General features: G+C 45.0%; 1 protein-coding gene and 1 long non-coding RNA gene across 12 annotated transcripts in view; one reads left to right on the top strand and one right to left on the bottom strand.

Annotated features, from left to right (window-relative positions):
* Positions 1–1,890: 1,890 nt before the first annotated feature.
* KIAA1958 (KIAA1958 ortholog) overlaps positions 1,891–25,498 on the bottom strand; it is a 57,920-nt gene continuing 34,312 nt past the window's right edge. For 10 of the 11 annotated variants that reach the window (XM_068666182.1, XM_068666187.1, XM_068666192.1 and 7 more), the window contains exons 3-4: positions 14,582–14,671; positions 1,891–11,260 (exon numbers count right to left, since the gene is read on the bottom strand). In XM_068666182.1, coding sequence (XP_068522283.1) covers positions 10,215–11,260; positions 14,582–14,671 — 1,136 coding nt within the window. In that variant the 3' untranslated portion in view covers positions 1,891–10,214. The remainder of the gene's footprint in view (positions 11,261–14,581; positions 14,672–25,498) is intronic. The other variant, XM_068666193.1, reaches the window with a different exon arrangement.
* Positions 22,685–24,435, top strand: LOC137847746 (uncharacterized). Its single transcript, XR_011091058.1, has 2 exons — positions 22,685–22,775; positions 24,152–24,435. It is a non-coding gene; the product is annotated as an uncharacterized lncRNA (long non-coding RNA).

Here is a 25,498-nt window from a genome sequence, read left to right as displayed (position 1 = left end):
AATGGTATTGATCGCTCTCCTGATTCAAATCCAGGCTGAAGGAAATGTAAATATATCTAGCCTCACAGCCAAAGAGACGGAGCTGGGAATAAACAACTGCTGTGCTTCAGGAACTGGATACACTCCTGGGCAAGTTGGGCCAATGTCTGGAAGAAGCTGGGAAAACCAATTGGTAGGCCAATTTGTGCAGTTGGTGGGGCTGCGGGGACTAAGGCCTAGCTATAAGCAGAAGCAGTCCAGGAGATGGGCCCCTCCATCTCCATCGTGCTTATTTAATATTAGGGACATGCAGGCAGGAGTGGTGTGGGGTCAAACCTCCTCCCGGACAAAGGTGGAGGTGTGTGTCCTTGTGTACGTGGCTACCACAGAAGGAAAAAACAGAGAAACAACTTGCGGCTGGTCTCAGCTGGCAGAAAGTGCCCGAGGAAGCCACCAGTTCATACAGGGTAATGAAGTGGCTCCTTATGCCTGAAGAGAGCCTTAAGTGACGGGAACTGAGTTGAACATCCTAACCACTTTTGGAAGGCTGAGGTCTTTAGAAAGGTTTATAATAGTTTGGTTGGAAGGGGCCTTCCAAGCTCACCGAGCCCAGCTCCCTGACCACTCTGGGACTACCAAACACTGAAGCACATTACTGAGGCCATCAACCAAATGTTTCTTGAATACGGGCAGGCTTGGGGCACTGACCACCTCTCCAGGGAGCCTGTCCCAGTGCCTGACCACCATCACAGTGAAGAAATCTTCTCTGATGCCCAGCCTGAGCCTCCCCTAGCCCAGCACTGTGCCCTCCCTTGGTTCCTGGGATGGGTGACCAGAGAGCAGAGGCCAGCACCTTCCTCTGCCCTTCCCCTCCTCAGGAGCTGCAGGGAGCTGCCTTTTGGCCTCCTCTTCTCCAGACCGAACAACCCAGGTGTCCTCAGCCTCTCCCACAGGACAAGCCTTCCAGCCTTTGGACCAGTAATGTTTAATTTGATTCACTGTTTTTTTCCCAGTCCCATCATTTTTTGGGAAACCTGGTATTCTTGTTTGAAAAGCCTTCTCAAGCTCTTTAACAGACTGTCATCCCTCAGCATGCAAAGATGCAAAACTGATGGCTAGTCTTTTCTTTTTTTTTTTTTTTCCATGTAAAATAGTGTTTTAAGGACCGGCCTAGGTGCGGCTGACCACGTCTGGTGGCAGATGAGCCACGCGCCAGGCAGATGAACATCTCGCGTTTCCCTCTGGCTTGTTTCTGTTGTATGACTTACAATATGGTATCACTTCAGCCTGTCAAAAGCTCATCAAAACCAAAACGAACTGTGTGTGTGTGTGTGTGTGTGTGTGTGTGTGTGTGTTCGCTACACTGCCAGATCCCAAGGAGAAGGTGGAAGAGGGGCTGAAAATGCGATGTCAGGATTTCGATAAACACAGCTTGCCTGCAAGCCGCGAAAGCAACAGGGAAGAATTAGACCAAAAAAATCTGGGGCTTGAATTTCATCCAAGGCTCATTTGGCAGCAACGTATGGCTTCAGCAGAGGCAGAAAAGGGGCTGGGATCCACCACTTGACCAGGCTGACACTTGTTTACACGAGCGGGCTCACAACTGTCACGGGAGCTAACAGTTTCTCATGGCAATCAGCGGGCTGCTCTCATTAACAGGCATTTTTAGCATGCTCCGCGACAGCTCGCACCGGCTTGGCTAATGGCTGGATCTGTTACCAGCAGGAACATTTGGGGACGGCGCATTCCCTCTTACCCCTCGCCTTCACAGTTGGCAGGCTGCTCCGGGAGGTGCAACTGAGGGAGATCATTTCTTTTTAGCTCCATCAAGTTGCTTTATTTATTTATTTATTTATTTATTCTTTTCAAATTAAAATTAATGAGAAGACACTAAAGAAAGAGTGTTCAAGATTTTTTTTACTTTTTTTTTTTTTTTTTTTTTAATGCGTCAAGCTGATAAGTGATCATCTGTTCAGAACAAGACACTAGAAGTTTGGCACCTCCTGTCTACCACAAACATACTGATTTCCTTCTACAGAAGGCACAAAATACTGGCTTAAAACAGGGAACGAACAGCAGAACGTGGAGTTTTACCGTGACACACACACACACAAAAAAATCTGTCAACTGGCACAGCTCCTCAGCACAGTTTTCAGTTAACTACAACGGGGGTGATTATAGCAGCAATGGTTAAGCATTTCTACAAGTACCACATAAATGCACAGATGTCAGAACGCCTAGAAAACATGCAAAACCTCAACGGCAACATCACAGAATCACACGATGCATAGAAATATTATTATTATTATTATTTGGCAAAACAGTGAATCTTTTAACAAATACTTTTTTTTTTAATTATTATTATTATTTTATAAAACAAAACTAAAGAATTAACAAAAAACTACCTTTTTACAAACTTTTCTTAAAAAAAAAGCTGAGTTGTCCTTATAGTTCAGGCAGTTACAAAAGTCAGTACGTGGAAGTTAGCCGCAGGGACAGGTTCAGCTCTGAGAATGGACAGGTTGGCCACCAAGGAGAAATCCCAGACCATGCTACGTGGTGGTTACAGGTTGTGTTGGTCAGGTTTGAGCAAAACACGTTTTTGAATGGCTGTTTTGGGAGAAACAGTACTAATCTTGTCAATTCTCAAAATGGGAGAAAACACATTCACATTAAAAGATTAGAAAGATTAAACGTTGCATGCAGGGAAAGATAAAAGCCTTACTTTTTTTTTTTTTTTTCCCCCTAGCACCGCTCACCATGATAGCAAGGGTTGTCATAGCAAAAATATTGTTCAAAGGCAGAATTAAAGTCAGCAGATAATTAAAACAAATGGAAATGCTTTTCTAATTCCAGTGTAAAACAAAGTAGGATATTAAAGGACAGCTTAAAGATGAGGATTATGCTTGCTTTCCTCAGAAAAAAAAAAAAAAAAAAAAGAGAGAGAAACTTTTATTGCATTTTCCAGGCTTTCCCACTGCCTTTCCCACTTAGATATCCTGCCATTTTCTGTCTCGAGTAACGTGGTCTGCTCTGGCAGGTCTCAGGATGACCCCGAGACACGCAGATCTATGGGTCCTGTCCAGCCGCAGCACCACCAGGTCGCAGGTGCTGCTGTCAGGTTCCCACCTCTTCTCCCTGTGCCAGCTTTTCAGGCTTTTTCTTTTTTAACACATTTCATGCCACGATTTGCCTGCATATCTTGGAGTGCCATGAATACTTCTGCACCTGTGTTTCCCACCCACCCCACTCCATCCCAGCCCTGTGCAGAGGAGCCCAGTCTTGATGCAGGACCTGAACCATAAGCAAGGGCATTAAACGCTTGATATTAAAGAAGGGAAGGGGGAATTTTGGCAGGAGCAGACCCAGGACTACAGGCTACCCATGACTGAGGCCATCTGGGAGCATGCTATAACGATGCAGAGGACAATTCAGCAGCATTACAGCCTTCAGACAGCAGATCAGATTTTAGCAGCGAGGAATGCTAGAAAGTCTTCTCTGCTCACAAAAAGAACAGCTTAAATGGCAGAGAGAGTGTCTGTAAAATTACCATTGATGTTTTATTTTTCCAACACAATGCTTTTGTCCAAAACATTTTGTATTTTCTTGATTCTTTTCCCCTTGTGTGGCTGTTTGGTTATTTGCTTGACATTTATGGACTGTATAAAACAGTGCTAGCCAAAATGCCCAAAGGCTGGAATTCCCCAAGCAGTGTGAAAGAGCTAAACACCTCTCCCCGTTCCCACTGAAACTCTACCCCAATGAATTTTGATGCTAGCACCTACCTCACCAGTCTCTTAAAAAATCCCAAACGCTGTGAATCTTCCATTAATTACAAGAGATCAAATGAGAATCGGAAAAGGTGCTGATTTTTTCAGACGCTAGTGACTGCCGTGTATTGAATACCAAGCACCAGAGTAGAAGATTAGGTAGAAGTGTCCTAATCCCTTTGAAACAGTGAGTCCATTTCCAACGCACAGACAGCTCATTTAATAGCGTTTTCATAACAAAACAAACAGAATTTCGTCCGTATTACCAACCAACATTTACCAATTCAGTGAGAAAACAGAGAAAATAAATTCCTCCCTTGAGACACAGACTCTAGAGACTATGTTAAAACCCATCAGTTCACGTAACAAGCAAATTTTGGGCCAAACACATTTTTTTTCCCCATCAGATTAGGAGTTAAAGCTTTAGACATTCCCACTGCTTTGAACATGTTCCAGTGAATGGCTCTTGTCAAACTTTCCAACAAGCTCGCAGACGCCCCTAAGCCCTGGTGCTTTGTGACTCTGCCTCTGTAAATGCCTCTCTGCTGGTTTTGGGAAGAGACGAGCTGCTGGAGCTCTGCAGGGCCTCGCCAGAGGCCATCCAGCGAGGAGGATGAGGCTGGCAGCTCTGGGACACGCAGCTTTTCCTCCGAAGGACATCACCACCAGCTGCAAAAGCCGTGGAGCAGAGGGGAGAACCAGCCTCCGCGTCCCCATCGGCCACCCAGCTTTCCAAACCCTTCGAGGAGGTTTGGCACAGCCTTGTGTGTCAGTCACACACCGTCCATCACGCACCACGGGGCTGGGGCCATCGTGTAGCTGTGCTCAGAGCCTTCCCTTGCACAGATCACCAACGTGGTCTGGGTGGCCGCGTCCAGCTGGCCCAGGGCTCCTGGTTTTCGGAGAGTGGCGCAGTGTGCGGAGCCAGCAGGTGTGCTGGGAGGCAGCAGACGAGGTGGCACTGCTCCTGGCCAGCGAGGCAGGCCGGGCACGTGGGGACCATCACCAGGAAGCGCAGTCCGAGCTCTTCTGCGGTGAAGGTAGACATTCCTCGTGGTGGCCTGCCTCCTCCCCACGCTCTTCCTCGGCAGGGCATACGGATTCAGCACATACACAAAAGAATGGAAATAAAAGGAAAACAAAAACAAAAACAAAAACAAAAAAAAAAACATCCCCTCTCTTAAGAACAAGGACAGCAACTCACGTTAGGCAAAACAACCACCTCGGCACACGAACGTCTAACAAAGAATCCTGGTTAAAAAGTGCAGATCCACTGCCAGCTGCACGTGACACCGCGCAGCTGAATCCCCCTCTAGCCTCGCACGGAGGCGTGAATTGGCTCATTTCAGGCAAATCAAACCACAGCTCTGTGTCCCGTCCGCACTCCTCCTCCCCATACATTCACACGGCCTTTGAGAGCTCCAGGGAGGTCCCACTTCCCCTTCACCTGCACCACCTAAAATGAATTGATTTTCGAGCGGTCACCTCGCTCCTATTCAAGGATCTCAGCGGAGGCCAAGCAGCGCACCACCGTGGGGCTGGCCCTCGACACACCGCTGAATGTCACCTCATTCTGCGATCTGAAAGCACTCCCACAGAAAGCAGAGGAGAAGAGTGTCCAGAGAGGAGAGACGCCGGGCTGCGGAGTGCTGGTGTGCGGTATCCCACCTACCACGCGTACCCGAAGCAAGGCAGCCTGCCCTGAGCGCGTTATCCCCAAAGCACAAGGTCACTTGGTAGCAGGGAGGGAACTGCGGGCCAGGAGCTGCCCTGCACTGAGCAGTCCCCTTCCCCTAGTGTCACAAACGCTGGGAGAGGGGAACAGTGGAGGGACAGAGGGACGGAGAAAGGGACGTCGGGGATGGGGGAGACCAGTCAGTCAGTCGCAGTTGCGTGCAGCGCATGGTCAGGAGGAATAATCAGCCCACGCACCACGCCTGCCAGTCACGTCAGTCAATGCACTTACAGGAGGGAAAAAGGGTAAAATACGAGCTGGGCAGGAAGGAAGCCTAGTGCAACAGGAATTTCGGTTTCCTTTAAGGCTGCCCCCGTCCTCGGGGCAGCCCAGGCTCCGAGTGACACGATACCTACTCCTCTTGCTCTGCACCTTCGCACCGCAGTGGTGGGAGATGCAGCCACAAATGTGCGAGAACAGCACACGCAGCAGTACAACCTGCTGCTTGAATCTCTTTTTCTACTCACCTTTCTAAGAGAAATAAGAGGGCAACTACACTATAGACTGAATACCAGTGACCAGCAGCTTCTAAAAGTAAAAACACAAAATAGCTTGAAAGTGTTGATATTCTTCACAAAGGAGAATGTGCATCAGGGACACTATTTCCATCGTTAGATTGTCCTATTTTTCAATAGCATGGGTGCTATCACAGAATTATTGCACTATGTAAATGAACAAGGTATGTGCTGTTGCTTTAGATGTGCCTTGTAATTTAGTCTACAAGGCAATCTGCAACAGTATTTCATTCCCCTACACTTAAAAAAAAAGCATTTTGTTGCATAAATTTGTATTTGAAAATTAAACAGGCCGTTTGCAAAGCCCAGACATCACGGGTTTCAGTCCCAACTACCGGCATGGATAGAATTACATTGTGCAAACCCACAGTACCATAAACACATGCACGAGCTGTTAATAAAACCAAGCTGAAGCCTGCCGTCAGCTCTTCCCAGCTAAACGTGCAACCACGCGAGTGGACCCACGCACAAGCGCTGTGCCCAGCCGCATCCAGATGAAGGCAGCAGTGCCCGTGTGTCGCCCCCACAATCCCTGACCCCCGGCTCAGTGCCACGAGCAGGCCACTTGGGAAGGACAGCAGTAAAACCAGCACAGACCCATGCACGCAGCCTGCAGGCCTTCACATCGTCACTCTGCCTCTTTCCTAGGGGACGCAGAGAGTACAAGACTAAGCTGCGCTCTTGGTAGCACTGATCGCATCCCTCAAGAGCTGGCAGATGGCTCTGAAGGCAACCAACACGTCTGCAGACCATACAGACGGCTCTCCATCTGTGTTATCCCTTTGTTGGGTTTCTAAAGCTGCAGTACCCACAGTCTAATGAATGATACTGACAGAGAAAGTCTTCCCATCTCTCCTGCTGGCTCTGAACATTAATTTTTGAGCAGACCCAACTTGGTAATCTGTCAGAAAACTATGTGCGTTCCCCTTCTCTGTGCTATATTTCCTGCTGGACTAGCTAGCTGAAATGACTCACTGAAGAGATCTAACGCCAGATCAAGGACAAGTGAATGGCAGAAAAAAGAAAAAAAAAAAAAAAAAAAAAGGAAGGGCAAGAGGAAGGAGAAAGCAGAGCCCCATTTTGGAGACGGCTACCCCATATTGTGAAAACCACAGCCCGTACTGTGGGGCCCAAATTCAGCTTTTATATAGGAGCAGGATTTAGCCAGGAGCACCACCAGCCACATGCAGCACATCTCAGCGACCGACCCTGCCAGCCAGGGAAGAGCAGGGCAGTGTGTAGCAAGCTGCTCTTTTGATTTCATAGTGAGAGGAACCAGGAGCCACGGTAGGGCACCACAGTCCTTTGCTTATGCAGAGGGGAAGGCCTGTAAGAGTGCAGCACCACCCCCTGACCATGCTGCTATGGCTTTTCACCAGGAAGAGCCACAGCACTGTGGTAAGCGTGTAGCTACCGTACTGGTGGAGCAGGTTTTGACACCCTCGGAGCATGGGGAGACAATTACAAGCAAATGAACTGTCATCTGTCAGCAGCAGCACAGCAGCCGGGACACCTACACTCCTGCCAACCAGAGACAAAGCCATGGCAGTGGTCCAAATCAGAAGTCGCCCTCCCCGTGGGGCTTAATACAGACAGCAATTCATTAGGCCGTCGTCACTCAGCTCCTTGCAACACGCGAAGACCGGGTAGCGTGTTGTGCTAAATGCCCTTCAAATCTAATGTATCTATTCCGGGAGTATGATGCTACTTGGGTATCATATTCTGGCCCTATGTCTTTAACTGCTTCAACAAGAAGTCTGTTTGGGGCCGCCCGGTCAGAATTCGGCAGGCGATCTGCCACCAGCATCAGCTGGAGGCCGGAGTTAGTTCAGATACCATGAAGCCGAAAACACATGCCCCTGTGACGCCAAGGCTCCTGCCACAAGCACACGTACCCCACACCTTGTCACCCAACCAGACACAAAAGCTGCCGACACGCCCTGCAAGGCCGAGGTTACCAGAGACATTGCCTCAGCACGGCGAGGCACTAACATGAGCCACCCTAATACTGTATAAAACAACTCCAACAATATGTGGAGCTGAGAACCCAAAATCTGGTTGTAAAGTCTGGTTTCATGCTTTGTGGGGCTTGAGGAGCGACACAGGACAGCCACGCCATGGGGTGGCTTCTTTCCCCTTCAAGCTCAAGCGCTGAGATGAGCACCGATGTGAGGGAGCTGAGAGCAAAACCTATCCGAGCAGCTGGGCCCCTCAGCTGGCACCGCCAGCGAGTGCCTTGGCATGGCACCCAGCACCAACCAAGACCAGCTGCCCAAGTCCTTGTCCTCAAGGGCAACAAGATCCCACGGACAGTGCAAAAACACCCCTGCAAAAGGCCAGGCCGATGACACCCTGGTCACCAAGCTCAGCTATGTGTGGAGCACACTGGGGCCTGAGTCCGGCTGTATAACCTGCACCGAGCTGGTTGGGAGGCCAGATGCTTTTTAGAGAGGAAATCTCTGTTCTTAGACCTTCCGTGGACCACCTGCTACCCACCCCTGCCCAAAATGGACCTTCAGTAAGGCTTATGTGAGGTGCGGGCAGCCTGCCGCCTCCTTCACACACAGGAATGTTTCATCCTGGCAGCACCAAACACAAGTGCTCCATGGCACCAGGTGGGTTATTTTCACTTCTTTCTACTGCTTGTGTTTCACCCTTTCTTTGGAATAAGTTATGAATAAAGTCACTGCACTGCTGCAGATTTAGAGAATGTAAAGGGTATGAAGGAATGTAAAGGAATGAAAGCGAACAAGCGTAAGGGAACGGAAAAGCAAAACCAAAACAAGTCCTCAGTAACAGCTTGACCCACCCAACATCCATGGGAAGTCAGGTGAGGCTGAGTCCTTCACGGATTTCAGGGGACACCAGGACACCTCGGCGGACTTGTCTACAGACTCATCACATCTCTAGAATATCCCGGTGGCACATTTCCATCTGAAATATTGAGTAAGCTCGGGTGAATTACTTGAGAGGTACTCTACGTCAATTTAAAGGTCAAGAACTATAATGGTTCACCGAAATATTTGTTAGTGTTTTTCCTGTACTCAGAAGACAGTTATGTTGTGAAGTCAAATGTTGGGACAATAGCATTTGTCATTTCAAGGCTTTAAGGACCAAATTCTACCTTCAGAGTCAAGCACACATTTTCCATTGTCTGCAGTGGAAATAGATTATGTGTAGGTGACTTCAAATTGTTTTCCAGTGCTTAAAACTATTCAGCTTTTCATTCTCTGAAGTAAATATCAAACTATCCTTACACTTCCTATGTTATTTTTTGTGGATTTTAAGTGATGGCTTAAGACATATTTAATGCATTTTCTCTGTATAGTTTGAAATAAGATTATGGATTTTTCTGAACTGTTGCATTCCCCAGAATACTGAAAGAGTGGCTCCAAGTCAGTAGATTTTACATTAAGTATACACAGTGACAAAATACTAATGACCAGTGCTTAAAGAGTTAAAATTATTTGTACGACTGCTTTTGCCATTGTACTTCTGCTTATTGTTGAAAATAATACCTTTTAGTCTAAAGACCAGTGACATTTTGATCACAAAAAAATCATCAACAAAAATAAAAGCTAAAAATAGCTTTTAGCTGACTTCAGGATTTTTCTTTTCCATCAGGCATAAAGCCTCAGGAAACAAAATAATAATAAAAAAAAAGGTAAAAACTGTTGTTAATGCATTCACAAACTTGCACTGTTGTATCTCTTATTTCCTTGTCTTGCTGATCAAGAACAAGCCAGCAGGTAAGGAGCAGCAGCCAGTGATAAGTTTGTCTCCTCTACTCTAGGAGGCCATGTTAAAACAAGAAGTCAAAAAAATGCTTTAAAATAGAATTGCTACGTAAGCCTCCCTGGGGATTTACAGTCACCGATGTGTGCATGTTAAAAATGGTATTTCCAGTCTATCTTGTGTTGCCTGAGAACCACTTTTGTCCTTTTTAAATCTGCAATTATATTATAACCCATAAGTAACTTTCATTTTTGTATTAACACTATAAATACTATGTCAGTAATACTAAACTATTTCTATTGACTTATTTGTAAAAAGAAAAATATATTATATATTTATATATTTTTATAAAGTGAATTAACACTGGAGAGAGGGCTATGGGGGAGTAGTGTACAATCACAGTTGATGCGTATTATTGGGCACAAATTCAACGCTTGAAACAAAATGGAAAAGAAAAATCTGTCCAGGTTATATCCCTCTTCAAGCTGTGTCAGAGGAAGAGTCATAGGATGCTGACACGATGAAGTTGCCAGTATTGGAGTGGCTTGCCATGGACTGGGCAGCCTGCTGGCTCAAGTTATTGCAGATCAGCACGAGCTGGTTGCTCTGCGCTTCCGACAACGTGCTACAGCTCTGGTAGACGCTGAAGTTGGTCTTCCTGCCGGGGATGTTGCCCTTCTCGCACATCGTCTTTACCATCTTGGCCAGCTTGTTTTTCCCCAGGGCTTGGCAGTTGTACCAGTGAAGAGCAGCCAAGTTGACGACGGGTTTGATGGAGAGGTAAAACGGCGCGTCCTCGTAGCGCATGGCTGGCGGCCGCCTCTGGGCGTACTCCTTGTAGTCTTGCACCGGGCAGGTCTGCGGCGAGTGCTGGGTGGCGTACACCCGTGAGTCCGTCCCACCTCTCTTGCTCTTGGCGCTGACGTCTCCGTTGTCCGGTCCCATCCACTCCAGGTACTCCAGCCCTGTCTCTGTCACCCGCAGCCGGATGTCTCCCCACTTGAGGGTGGAGCCATGGAAACCTGTGCAGTGCCCGAAGGCCTTGGTGTTGTTCAGCCAGACAAGGTTCAGGAGCCCTTCGGGATTGTATCGGCTCAACAAGCCTCGTTTGCGCAGGATAAGTTCATCAGCAAAGGTGAGCTTCATGGATTTGTGTGGCTTGTTTCCTTTCCCTTTACACCTCAGCTCTATCTGCTTTTGCTTTAGAGCCTCCTGGGACCTTTTGAACTCCTTATCCCTAGTAATGCTGTACCCATATCTGTGCTCTTTGAGGTACCGCTCCAGCCCACACTGGTAGTTGGCCAGGCTGTTCGGCTCGTATTCAGACCCATCCTTCTGCCTGGCGTCCACAAAGAAGGACGCAAGGTAGGCATCAAGCTCCTTGCAGGGGATGACGTAGATCTCTCGGGTCTCAGAAGGATATTTGGAGATGAGGAACTCTCGGAAATTGCGGAGAGCCGTCTGTGTGCTGCGAATGGTCTTCTCGTTCTGCTCCCTGCTGAGCTCTGCTGCTCTTTCATCCTGGTCTGGAGGAGGGAGAAGGAGAAAGACAAAACAGAGCAGAAGAAGCAGTGAGTTTTCACAACAAGCTCTTCCCAAAAATAAATCTCCTTCAAAAGTAGAAAGAATAAAAATAAAAATAAAAATAAAAATAAAAATAAAAATAAAAATAAAAATAAAAATAAAAATAAAAATAAAAATAAAAAAAAAAAAAAAATAAATAAAAAGAAGAAGAAGAAGAAGAAGAAGAAGAAGAAGAAGAAGAAGAAGAAGAAGAAGAAAAATTAAAAAAAAATAAAATAAAAATAAAAATAAAAATAAAAATAAAAATAAAAATAATTGCATAAAGCGCACTGGAAAACATCATTACATGCCTGCCATATGACTGAAAAGCCAGCATCAGTTTCACAAATGATGTTACCAGAGTATGGCACAAAACCAAAATGAGCTCCTCATGACACTGGGGCACAGTTTTGTGCATGGAAATTTGTGGAAAACAGTGGGATTAGAGGCAGTCTACGTTTTAGAGCAAATGCAAGGTAAAAGGCTTTTCTGTGGATTCCAATGCTGTGTGCAGGGCCTGCTCCAAGTAATGAGCCCATCTGTGAACTGCCTCATCTGTGAAACCAGAGGTTGTACTGATTCCGATTTTTTTTTCTACAAAAAAATAATTAAAGCGTCGTATTTATTACACGACAATTATTTTTAATCAGACATTTTTAAAGAGCTAAACAAATATAGACAAATGTACAGTACAAGGCAATGCAGCACATCCTAGGAAGGGAGTTAGCGGGTAAAAGTACCACAGAGCAATGTGTAATTTACAAATGTACGCGAATAAAAAATAGATTATACTGCACATTAGAAGATATGGCATAAAACTGTCAGTACTTAACATGATTATATAGTCTCTCTACATAATCAAGCTGTACCTTGACAGTGGAAGTGCAATTGTGACCGTTCCTTTTCATTTTGCAGAAAAAATCAAATTCAGGAAACAACCTTATATTGCTCCATAAAGCTATACTCAAAGGTCCTTACAATCAGTCGCATATCAAAGCACAGCATTCAGATGCCTCTGCGAAGATGGTTTTTAATGACAAATGATTTTCAGTCTGATCATAAGCATAAAAGGAAAAGCTTTTTACTGTGAAGTGATGTGTGTATTTATGGAGTGTTTTCTTGGCATATGGAAACTATCCGTACAAGGATGCAATTTTTAAGCAGATAGGAGGAAGTGTCATTACAGACAGCACAAACTGTCATGGTTTTAGAAAGTGACGAGCAGCAAACACAAAGAAGGAAAATTCCAGCGATTTGACAATTCTCTGTACTTGTAAAGCAAACATTCCTTTCCTCTCTCCCACTTCATAAGCAGAAGAGGGAAGAAAGCTAGTTCTGTTCTGCTCTATCTCACTGCAAATAAAACATACATTTTGGTTTCCCTTCTCCACCTGACTTATAGCGAGAGGAAATCCCGCTGTCTGTGCTTCAGTGGCACCACAGCAGCACTCACCAGGTGCTTCCCACCCCACACGCACACCAGTAAGATGCATGAGACATGAGGTGTCACATAGGCTGTTGGAGGTTCAGAAACAAAGCATTTACTCTGATACCTTGCTCGCTGCACTTATCACCACTTATTACAGCACCGTGTAAGGAATCGGTTCTTTGACTGACAGCCCACATTTTAAGCAGTGTTTCAATATAAACAGCACATATAATGGCTTGGTTTTATACATGCCATCAATCAGCACTTCTTACAGGATGTCCTGTCACAACACAGCAGAGACACACAGTCAGTCGTTTATGTTTTGGCATCTTTCCTTAATCTGCAAAGGAAATTGCCAGATCTGCAACCAACACTTACAAAATCCACGCTGCATCGAGATCTCCTGAAGGTGCATGAGCACAAACAGTGCCCCTGAAACACCGCATTCCTGCAGTGCTCTGGTGTGCTGCTCCACGAGGCAGGAGGGAAATGCTGAGGATGATGGGTGAGGTTATTTGCCAGCAGAATCGGGAGAGTTAGGTCAATTTTGACTGGGAATCCAGCCTGCAGTTGAAGTGAATTGTTATGTTTCTGCAGGACCGCTCAAATATCATGCATATCTCATGGCATGGGACTAATGCAGTGAGCCAGTGAGACCCAGTGGGCAGAGTCTGAGACAGCCAAAGTTACCAGACATCAACTGAGCCACTGCCGAGATCTGCATGTGCTCTTCATCCACAGCAAAAGCAGACAATGCAGCTGAGCCTTACTTAAATAAGAAAATGTTAGCAGCCTACCAGAGTTTAGGAAGGAGGCCTAATTCTTCATATCATTAAAATCTTACCTCCTCATTTAATCAACAAGATGTCATAACACTGAAAGAAAACATATAATCCATCTCCAATTACCACGGGAACACAAATTTTATCCAAACACCCTTTTAATATCAACAAACTCCATGTTTCCTGCTAATTTCATTATTTTACTCCCTATTATTGCGGTGATTGGCACTCAGCAGATAACCAACCACCACACAGCCACTTACTCTCTGTCCACACCCAGCGGGACAGGAAAGAGAATAGGAAGAGCAAAAGCAAGAAAATCTGTGAGAGGAGACAAAGCTGAGTAAATGTGGGAAAGAGGGGAAATAAAATAATAAACAAATAAATAAATAAAAATAAAAAAAGGGAAAGCCTTGATGCTGTGAAGAGAGTTAAGGCCGTCCCAGCCAGACCCAGCATGACTGGGCCATTGGATCAGTAACGAAACTACAGCACACGATCAGGCCTATCTTCCATCCTTTCCACACAACCCTTGCCAGGACAAGGAGATTGCAAAAGTTACTCCCCGGGTGCCGCCTGCAAACAGCTCTTGCAAGATGCTTACAATAAGCATTCTACACATCTCTTCACATCACCACTCTACACATCTCTTCTGTGCCTACAGGAAATAAGGTGAAACAGAACCGAAGCCATTGTCACAGTCTGGATGTTTGGCACTGACTGCTTCTCCTCTAGCCACAGAGCCTTGCTATCTTGTCAGAGAAGGAGATTAGGTTTGTGTAATGTCATTTTGTCCCTTACAAATCCATCCAGGTTGATGGATAAAGAAAGAATAAATTGAAAGTAATTTGATCATTAAGAACTCAAGACTAAAAAGCATCTCAGCTGTCATCACGAGTTTTTGAAAATACGTATGTTATGGTAGGGATCGAAGGGCATGGCAAGGACACGCTGGGAGAGCTGATGAGGTGCACAACTTCATCTCTTGGTTTGAGGATGAAAAGTGAATGGTCTTGTCCTGACACAGGAGTGTTTCCAGTCTTAACAGTTCCCAAATGCTTCCTTGGTCTCACCTTGCTGCATCTGTCGGAGTAGAGATGAAAAGCTCTTCTGGCCAGGGCTTACCCTTTGGGGTATTTTTTCAGTGGTCCTTCTGGAAACTACTGAAAACACAGGTGGAGATCTACATTAGTCTCTTGACCACTGCAAACTTAAACCTGTTTCCTCTTGGGCATCTACTGCTCATGTTAGTATGAACTCCTCAGCGTGCATGGGTTCAAAAACTGGGTGAAAGCACAAAAAATAATTACAGAGTGCTCCTTAATACAAGACAATATCCCTAAACCAGACACACCCTGATCTGCAAATTGCTCGGGACAGGAGGCTGGGGAGGTGTCACATATGCTTGCACTTTTCTTGTAGTCTTACTTTGGTGTCTGTTGTTAGAGTCTAGGGCAGACAGATGCCCTCACATTACGGTGTAACCTGTCTTGGTCAGTAAAACAGTCTGAACCAACCAACCAAAAATTATTGGTGTCATTGATTTACCAAACCAAGCTATCCATAGTACCCCTTCCTTGGAATAATGCAACCTTTGGAGCTAGGAGAAGAAACTTAAAAAACAAGTTGACTTGGAGATGCATCTCCCACGGTCCTGTCCCCCAGCTGCACCAGTACACCAAGGGTCTGATCCAAGCACCTGTAATTTGTATCTGATCCTGTATCAGAGCTTCATTTCCAAGAAAACTGGAACATGCAATAAAAAGGCCGTAAATCCCACTCTGTTGTGGGACTGGGGTAAACTCCCATCTAAGAGTTAGACAAACTAAAGTAGTGTAAGTGTCCCAGATACCTAAAGTGACTTGGCAGAGATCACACAGACGACCGAGTGGGAGCTGAGTGTCCCTGGCTAGCCCACAGCCGTGAGACAATCCTTCCCACAGAGCAACAGCTGTGGTCTGATCTTTTCATAATCTGATCTGAATGCAGCCAAGACTTAACATTATCAGCAGAGTTATCAGACTCAGGGCTGTTTTTATTTCATCTCGCACACACCGACACACTCTGACTCACCAGTGCTCACTGCAGAGGACATAACCTCCTCCGTAACTATGCATGGTGAGGGAGGAGCACTTGCTTTGGTCCTTCATGCCAGACCACTGCAGACTGCTGATGTTCAGAGGGGGGCTGTAACATTAGTGGGAGTCATGAGCCTGAGCACACAGCCTCAGATTCTGCCTAAGGAATCCAGCAATGTTGGCTTTTCAGGTGGCAATCACACTACCAGCCAGCGTCTCCTCTGCCTTATTTGTGCTCTGACTAGAAAAATCTTTCTGGCGAAGACCCACTTCCACCAAAATGCTTTTACTAAAGTGAGAAAGCCCTGCATGTACGGGATGCCATGTATCTCCATGCTGGAGCTGAGTGCGCTCTCCCTGCGCACCCGCACTTTGCAGGTCAGCTCCTGCCCCTACCCTGCAGGTGCTGGAAAACAGTGGTACTGTATCCACGGGCCAGGGCCCTAGGCAGCCCCCTAAAACGAGTAATGTGAGCCACAGCCTACCTCTCTTTCCTTCTGTCTTTCAAGAGGGTATTGTCAGGCCGATGAAGATCTCTGAGCACTCCTGGGACCACTCTGAGACTGAGAGAGAGGGAGAGCTAAGCACTTGGGGAATTACATTTCTGGCATTTTTAGTGTCTCGTACAGACCACCTCTGTCGGGGCAACTCCTACACGCATGCTGTAGTCAAAGGCTTAGGTCACAAATACATGCGCTTTAATGTAATTATTTCATATCCAACCATAACTGTTTCTTTAGAAAGTCCTGAGGCCAAATAAAGAGCATTTCCTTTGCTACAATATATCATATTTACTTAAGCTTAGGCTTGGTGAGTCAGAGTCAAAAGAGGGGAGAAAACCCTGTGACTGCCTGGAGATTTTCATCAGGCTTGACATCTAACAGCTTCTGAGCTCTGCAGGATCAAAGGATTAACTTGTTAGCTGCAGATTACTGAAGCAGGAGAAAGTACTCCTGCACTTTTTCTTGAATTTCTGCCCTACCCATCTGATCTCGCTACTAAATTCTGTTTAACAATTAAAGTTCTCTATTTCCACTACATTAAGCCAAACCCCATGCAGTTTAACATTTTCAGCAAATGCTTTCATTAGCATGTAAAATCTCTAGTATGGTAGAAAATTCTTAATTAAAATCCACTTATAAAAGATGTTAGGTTTTCTGGCCAAAACAAATTATGCTTCTATTCAGTTAACCTCCTCCAGCAAAATTATCAGTGAAATATTTTATGATTCTAAAATTAAGAACCCTCAAAGAAAAAAAGAACACAGATTCAAAGCAAATGAGCATGGGAATATTTATAAATTGGTATCTCCATGAAGTAAGAGTCACTGAAATAAACTTTACCCATCTGTACATTTTTCTTTGCAAGGTGCAGAATGGTCTCTTAAATTGGTGCTCACTCAGATCCTAGTGCTGGTATTCAGTTTGCACACTTTTTCACTACTTTCTCACCACAAGAGCCTGAAAAGGTGCAAGGTGCAAAGTCAATGATAAATTTTCCATCAATATTAATGAAACTACTACATCATCCTCAAATGCCAGAAAATTTGGAGCCATGACAAGGGATTAAGAATTTATGTCCTCATATGACTGATTGGATCAATCTTTTACACAGAGGATACTAGCAGTGACTAATGAGCTCTGCAAATCAGCAGTGCTGCAGGGACTTTTCATTTGCACAAGGTAGCCCCCTTCCCTACTGTGATGTGACATCTTCTGAGATATTTCAACACTATGGGTCTAAAAATGCATTTTCTCATCTAAAATGTTTTAATTTATCCTACACATGATCTTCACTTCTTCTAGTTGGTTTCAGTTTTGTCAGGACTAGTGGAAAAGAGAAAGTGTTGCATTCTTGTTTTACTCTACATTTCACTTCAGCCACTGAACACTTAGAGTGGTATTTATGGAGCACGGGACTGTACAGTTTCCCACCTTCTCATGAAGCTGTCTTGCAATGCAGTGGTGTGAACAGCTGCAATACAAAATGGGATGTGTTTCCTCTGCATCCCAACAGTGGGGCTAGGCATGCTTACCCAGATACATTTGTGTTTTTTTTTGACCTGTATGCAGCAGGAACAAATACACAAACTCCAGCTCTGCCAGTTTAGCCAAATACTGTGCAGCATTTTCACAGCAGGGAACTACAGCTGCTCCCAGAGGCACAGCCAGGAGAACAGCAGAAGATCTTTTGGAAGAGCACTGGAGAAGTTGCATACCCCGTACGCTGGGGATGTCCAGGTGAAAGGTACTCAGGGCTCAGAGGGACTGGGATCTGCCATTTTAGCTACCCTGTTTCAAATCAGTCACCTAGATTATAGCAAAGCCTGGAAACAGCTCCAGGTTCATCTGTCTGGTCTCATTCCTCTCTTATTTCCATGTTACCTGTTACCCTTCCAGGCACTTTTTAAATACAAACTCTGGACCCCACTGTAATTGACTGAGCTCCAGGAATCCAACTCTCGTAGATATGGAGTGTATTAAAAAATAAGCTTAGAGAGAGCTTGCAGCCCAGAAAGCCAGGTGTGTCTTGGGCTTGGTTGGCATGTCCAGGGAGGGTATTGTGCCCCTCTGCTCCACCTGTGTGAGGCCCCACGTGGAGCACTGCGTGCAGCTCTAGGGCCCCCAGCACAAAAGGGATGTGGGGCTGTTAGAGTGGGTCCAGAGGAGGGCCACGAGGATGATCAGAGGGCTGGAGCTCCTCTCTTTCAAAGAAAGGTGGTGAGAGCTGGCATTGTTTCACCTGGAGAAGGGAAAGCTCTGGTGAGACCTAACTGAGGCCTTCCAGTACCTAAAGGGGGCCTGTAGGAAAGATGCGGAGAAAATTTGCACCAAGGCCTGTACTGATAAGACGGGGTAGTGGCTTCAAATTAAAATGGTAGGTTTAGATTAGATGTTAGGAGGAAATTCTTCACTCAGAGGGTGGTGAGGCCCTGGCCCAGGCTGCCCAGAGAAGCTGTGGATGCCCCATCCCTGGAGGTGCTCAAGGCCAGGCTGGATGGGGCCTTGGGCAGCCTGGGCTGGTGGGAAGTGTCCCTGCCCATGGCAGGGGGTTGTGTGGGTGGTCTCTGAGGTCCCTTCCAATCCAGATTAATCCATTATTCTGTGAGTTTTCTACACAGCAAGCCTAAAACCATTAGAAAACTTTAAAAAATTTGCAAAGCCCTCCCCCTTTCAGAATGACTGGTTAAACTTTCTTCAGCTATATTCACTTCTGACACATAATTGCCCCTCTTTCAGAGCTCAGGCTAAAGCATTCTGGCGGACTGGTGAAACTGGAGTGCTGCTGGCATTGGTCACTGGTAAAATATGATACACACTGTGAAGTAAATGCCAGTTTTAGGTTGACAATGTACCTTTGCATTCAGATGCATAATAATTTCCTAGCAAAACAGCTAATTCCACTGAAAAGACTTGAAGTAATGATTTGAATTTAGGGCTAAGGACAAAAGCCACCTTTTTGCCTAAGGTTTTCTTCAGGTTAAATGCTTAACTCTGGAAAATATCAGTTGTTTTACCCAGGACTTTTCAGCAACACAGTGAAATGTTGACCTTTCAAAACACGTTATTTACTGCATGATCTGGGGCAGAAGGAAATTAGGGAGTACATCAGCAACTGTCAGACTTAACCAGCGAACTCGAAGCTAGATGAGGCACTGCAGAAGTGAAGCATTTGTTTTCCAAATGGACTTGGTCTGCTGGCCACCAGTCCAGAAAGCATACACAGTTCAACAAAGCATATAGGAAGTGCTTCCTGCATTAAGGTCCCTTATTTACATTTATGCCTACACAGAAACATAGAGACCAGCTAGACTAACTCATTATTTGTTTAGATAACAGAAGAGGAGCATGACTGAACAGTCCTATGTGTAAGATGACTGGATTCAAGTGTTGTTATGACAAAAAAAAAAAGATCAAAATGAAGAAAGAAAACATAAATATCAGAGCACTCCCCTCATTGGATGAAGTTTATCATTTAAAAATTAATGAAGCTTTAGGGGTAAAACACAAATTCTTGTGCCAAAAAGCTGATTTCTTATAAGAAAAACAGGGCTCTACATTTTCCGTAAGGTTTCCACCTCTGCTTGCTCATACAGAGAATGCTGGAGTTACATGCATACACAGACCTTGCAAACACCAAACCACTAATCTAACTAATGGGCTGGCTTGCACGAAACCACAAGTAACATCTTATATGTGTTTTGGAAAATCTGGCCAAGTGGGATTGTGTGCCACAGCAACCTCTAAGTTGAGGTGTTTCTATTTGTTACAGATACTGTACAACAGCATTATACAGCCTATTATATTAGGAGATCTCTGGAGCCAGTAGTTTTTGGCTAACACTTCTGTCCACATCTGAAGTAACATGATGAAGGAACCCTAGTGCTGTGCCTGCCTGTACAACCAACAGGACAACGTGTTGACACCCAGCAGGGTCACAGCTCCTGAGGATGCTTACTCTCAGCCCCTGTATTCCTATGGGCCAAGCCTCCCAAATAACATAAAGTCTTACTCCCTAGGTCCTGTCTGCAGTCGCAAGCCCCCTGGAAGAAGAACGGAAAACAGGACACAAACACGTATCACTTTACAGATCAGTCTTCTCTTTTCACAGCACCCTACCTTGCCACAGGCTCAGCAAGTGCTCAGCTACAGCCTACCAACAGTTTTAATGCCATTGCGTTTAAGAGCTCACTTTAATAAGAACTGAGAAAGCACTGCAAGAGGTCTCAAAGGGATGTGCCAGGGCTATGAAGTTTGCCTGCTTTTGATTCACTCCAGACAGCAGCTGAGATGCAGAGTTGGGAAATATGGGTGGGAAATGAAGATGAGGGGGAGAGAAGGGAGAATCGGAACAAAGAGATATGAAAAAAAGAACAACAGTGAAGAGAGAGATGAAAAACAGATGAGGATCCTCTGAAATCTAACTGTATATCACTGGTTTGGAATGAGGCAGTCTAACTGGGGCAACGAGCAGTGGAACAAAGAAAGGGAGTATGCAATAAATATTTTATTACATTAATCATAATAGACTGCACTTTAGTCTTGGCCAAAATGTATTCTTAAATCAAGTTTAGAATGTGACGGCAGTTTCAGACTTAAGAGCATGAGGCCCACATGACTGTAATTAACGTAATAAATCTTGCTGTGGAGCTCTCTACACAGGCTGACAGTGCTTCGTTGATATATTGCTTATTAGAGACTGCAGACATTTCCCCCTCTATTTTATTAAACTGCCATTGGTAGTGAATCAAAAGGTACCCCTTCCTGCTCTGGCTGAACCGTCTGCTGCAGATGTAGCAGGGAACACGTGCAGGGAGCCAGCACCACTGCCTTTTGGTAACAGGGAAAGCAGCATCCTAAATAATTGCATTTCGGTATCTCATTTCCCAACACCCTCTTACGTTTAGTGAAGTACTCAAATTGCCTGCTACAGAGCTCGCAGTTTATTTCTGAGATCCTGGCTGGTGATGTTACACAATGACACAATTTGCTTTTACCTTTCTGCACTGTATATTCTCCAGGATGAGTGAAGCAAGCTGTGAAGGGCACGAACCCTATGAAGAGCTCACAATTTACAACCTCGCATAGCTGGTTTCAGAGCACACTTTTAACACACATATTTTCTTTGTCTTCACTGGGTCAGAGAGCAGAACTTAAGGACCAGCTCTCCACGCAGTTCTCCAGAAAGGATGAAGTGCAACACTTGGAGCGAAGCAGTTCCTAAGGCGCGCTCTTTACCCTGCCTTGCTGTCTTGATGCTCCTTGTACTAGGAAGGGGTGGAAGTTCAAAGACGCCACAATCCCACGAGCTTGGAGGAGACAGAGCAGCTGTGCCGAAGGCAGAGACATGAGCACATCCCTGCAGAGGGCAAGGCCATGCACCCCAGGCACCAGACGCTGCCAGGCAGCTGGGCGAGGAGCACATGCTTTGCTCCAGAGGTGCCAGGCTGAGCTGGAGGGACAAAGAGAGGGATGTGCACATGCAGGGAGCCAGCCTCCTCCAGTCTGCTGCTGGTGGCACGGCTTGTTTGTGTCTGCTCTTGGGTATGTGTTTAAACTTACTCTGTCAGAGTTTAATTGAGTAGATCTGTAGTCACGTTTCGCAGCTCTGTTTGAATACAGTCTGTTTAAATAAATTGAGGGCTTTCAATTTTTTTTTTTTTCTGGCTATGCGCACACACACAGCATACATACATACGCACCTCTGTGCTGCTCAGAATATTGTTATTATCTCTCTTCCGTAATTACATTGTCAAAATTTTCCTGCCAGGATTGAATTGTTATTTCCATAAAAATAATTTGTTCTTCTGTGCAGCACACGAACAATCAGTTTCCCTGCTACTGAATGAATTCATACCAAAAATGACACAAACTAATTCATGCAAGAGGTGATACGGAGTATAACTTAATGAATGTAATTATGGATGTATGGTATACACACATATATATGGCTGCTTTATTATGCACTAGCACAATAAACAGTGTGACGTATTTAACAGCTATGCAGGTGAATGGTAAAGGGACAAGGTGTTTGTCAACAAGTTTTCCCGAGGACTATCTGAAATCAGGGGAGACAAAACACAGGCAAAAAGACACCTCTTTCTACAGCAAGAAGAAACAAACAGAAATCTAAAAGCAAAAAGCAAAGCATGTACCAGCATACAGGCAAGAATGCGGGGCTACAAATCCTAGAAAAATTTTCATGCCTGCTAATTTGTTTTCTTGAGGGTATAGGCAGTAACAGACAGTAAGCCCCAAACAGCCAGAGTCATTGACAGAATAAATTCCCCATAACTTGGGACATCCATGTGACTGATGTACAGTGCTCATCACACTCAGAAGAAGACTGCTCCAAGTCATGGTCAGGGTGGAAGTACTCACGTACAGAAGTACCCGTGGTTCTGTTTGTTGCTCGTTCAGACAGATATCCTTCAGCAGCCACCAGACTAAAGAAGAGATTAGGAAAATATCCAGCTAGGGCAAAGGTGATAGCAAACAGAAAAATGAAGCAAGCCACTCAGAGACCAGAGATGGAAGTCCTGATCTTTCACGGGCAGTATCTTTGGGTACTGTTATGTCCTGCTCAAAATAGCTCAGCAAAGAAGCACATTCAGATTTTGCCCTGGAGTGATGTGACCTGGGTCAGATTATCTCTGAATCGATTTTTTTCCTTCCCTGCACAACAGAAGGTCAGTTTTTGTTCTTCTTATTTCCAAGGACAAATTAGCAAGTAAATTATTAAGTATCATTAATCCATGGTTGTATGCTTTCAAGCGATGTTTTCATCATGAAGATCTCGTTAACGAAAAGCAACAGCAGACCACAGTGTCACTGCCTGCCTAAATATACCCTTAGTTTAACCAACAGGGGCACGTGCGGTCCTTCTGTGCATGTGTGCATGTGCCCTCGCTGTTCCTGAAGTCAATGGGAGCGACAGGTATATGTTAGGAATGAGACAGAGACAATGAATTTCTTGAGTCTCAGCCTGAAACTTACATTTGTTTGAGCAGGCGGGAGCCTCAGCCTTTGCTCTTTAACATTTGCTCTTCTGCACTTTGCTCCCTGGAAGCAGGCTGGCTCCCCTCTGGGGGATGCATCAGCTGAGTGTTGAGATCAGCTCCCAACAGTGACTATGTCCGTGTTTCACAAGGCAAAGTCAGCACCACATCTTTAAGAAAGATTTTCCATACGTTTTTCCCCGAAAGTGAATACAACCCCATCACTGCAAGGTGCATTACTGCAAGGAGCAGGTGCATTTCCACAGGCTTATCGCGTAGCTTGCAGGGGAAAACTGCATTTACTTACTTACTGAATGCCCACATAAAATCTTTTAAGGGGTAGCAGAGTACTTCTGCACAGAAGTGAGCTTGGTAGACAAAAGGCATTACACCGGGATACAGGAAAACATCTTCAGACAAAAAAAACACCTGGGATACACTCAAATAAACTCAACATATTACTGAAAAATGGTCCTACCTGCAGCTTGCATAAAAATACCAAGCCCAATTAATCAAGCTTTTAAACGAAGATAGATGGCACAAAAATATTTAAATTCTTTTAAAGTTCACTTTTAAATGAACTTGTGATCTATTGCAGAGATTTACAGAAATACAGGGTTATAAAATGGCAAGTCTACATTCACTAACCTCTAACAAATGTAAAAACAATAATGGGTACAGAGATGTCAGTTACCATAGGAAAGCCAGAATATATGCCAGAAAAAAAATTGAAGTAATTTAGGGAAGCTGCTAGTGTGATTTTCCACACCAAATTTGAGCAACCTGTGTGCAGCTGCCAACAAACAAATGAAAACAACAATAAAACACCTTTTTCTTTCTTTAAGGAAAGAGCTTCTAGCAGAAGGTTTTGGGGGTGTTCATAAAAAAAAAAATAAATCTTAGAAGGTTTCATGATAAAATATTTAACTGCATACTTGCTGCTTGGTTTTCTGGTTACTTTTAATCTTTCAAACTGTCCAGTTCTTATTTACCTGGTAGCCTGCTTGGTCCTTCGGAGACTTGAATGCAGAGCTTGCATGCCTGACCTGCACATGTGTTTCCCACAGGCAACAAGGAGCTGTAGAGGTTTCGATGGCACAGATGGCAAAGACAAGCTCAGAACCAATTTCTCCACAACACACAAGCTCCCACAAAGGGCAGGATCTGGTGGGAGCAAGGTTCAGGGATCTGCTGCCTCTAACACAAGGTTGGTGTGATGACCAGCACCGGCTTCAGATGCTGGGAAGCATCTCCTGGCTCCGGACAAGAGCTGACTCAATTGGGAAATGAAAATACAGCTCTGCCTGCCTGTTCCATAGCAGCCACAGGCCCCGTTCAAATAAAGAAACAAGACTCAACCAAGAGAAAAATAAAACGAGACATCCATGTGTGCTGGCTTCACAGAACATCTTATGCAGAAATGGCATGCTCCCATCACGGAGACAGGTGAAAACATTTTTTTTCCCAAGGTTTTCTGCCACTATTGAAGGTTTGAACCTAGAATACATAGGTGAAACAGTTCTTCTGCAGACAAATTTACTACGTACTGGCCTTATCCACAGTGCAAAGACACTCTCAGAAAGTATCCTGACCTAAAGGCCATGTCCTGTGTTCCCTTTCTGTCCCAGCACCCCATCTGAAGCGCAAAAGGGGAGCGCGTGTCTGAGGCCCTTCCGGGGTCAGTGCTGCTGTGCTCTGTCACCCCTGCAGATCCCAATCTGATCTCATTCTGCCTCTCTTTTCCTGCTCAGAGACTCACAAATCATACGATGAGAACAGGTCTAAAACTAGAGCAATTGCAAAGACCACACAAGCAATATAGATCTCTGATCAAAAATGTCATGTTAAACTATCTTCTATTTCCCCAAAATAAAGAGATACCCAGTAGAGACTTGTCCAGTTTCCTTTGTTGTTTCCATACGTTTACAGGACTGCTGGAACCACCACCAGACTTATTTTCTTCCTTTACATATCAGTATCACAGGACAGAAGAAGAAGTGATGAGCACAGCATCTAGTTCATGTTGGTCTTGCAAAACTGGCTGTTTTCTCCTTCTCTCTCCTGCCTCATTTTTTTTTTTTTTCTGACTCTGATGCTGGAGCAATGGGGGAAAGGGAACATTTCTAAATCTGCAATGAGCCGTGCTGCTCTAGAACACAGCCACACAGCCAATTATTGAAGTTGCCAGTTTCTCTTCTGATGCAATACTTAATACTGCTTGTACTTTGGTATTTTAAACTGAAAACATACATTTAAATGAAGTTTCCCTAATTCCCTGTGATGCAATTCTTCTGCTCAGAGCCCCAGAAAATATTCCTGACAGCCAGCTTAACTCTACATGTTTTACAGACTTAATCCTTAAATCCTGCTGGGACATGGGTGCAATGGACCTTTTTGGGGGCATTCCACTCCCT

This window comes from Anas acuta, chromosome Z, assembly GCF_963932015.1.
Source record: "Anas acuta chromosome Z, bAnaAcu1.1, whole genome shotgun sequence".
Taxonomy (NCBI): Eukaryota; Metazoa; Chordata; class Aves; order Anseriformes; family Anatidae; genus Anas; species Anas acuta.
Note: the sequence above shows the minus strand (reverse complement) of the source record. Positions and strands in the feature narration are given on the sequence as shown.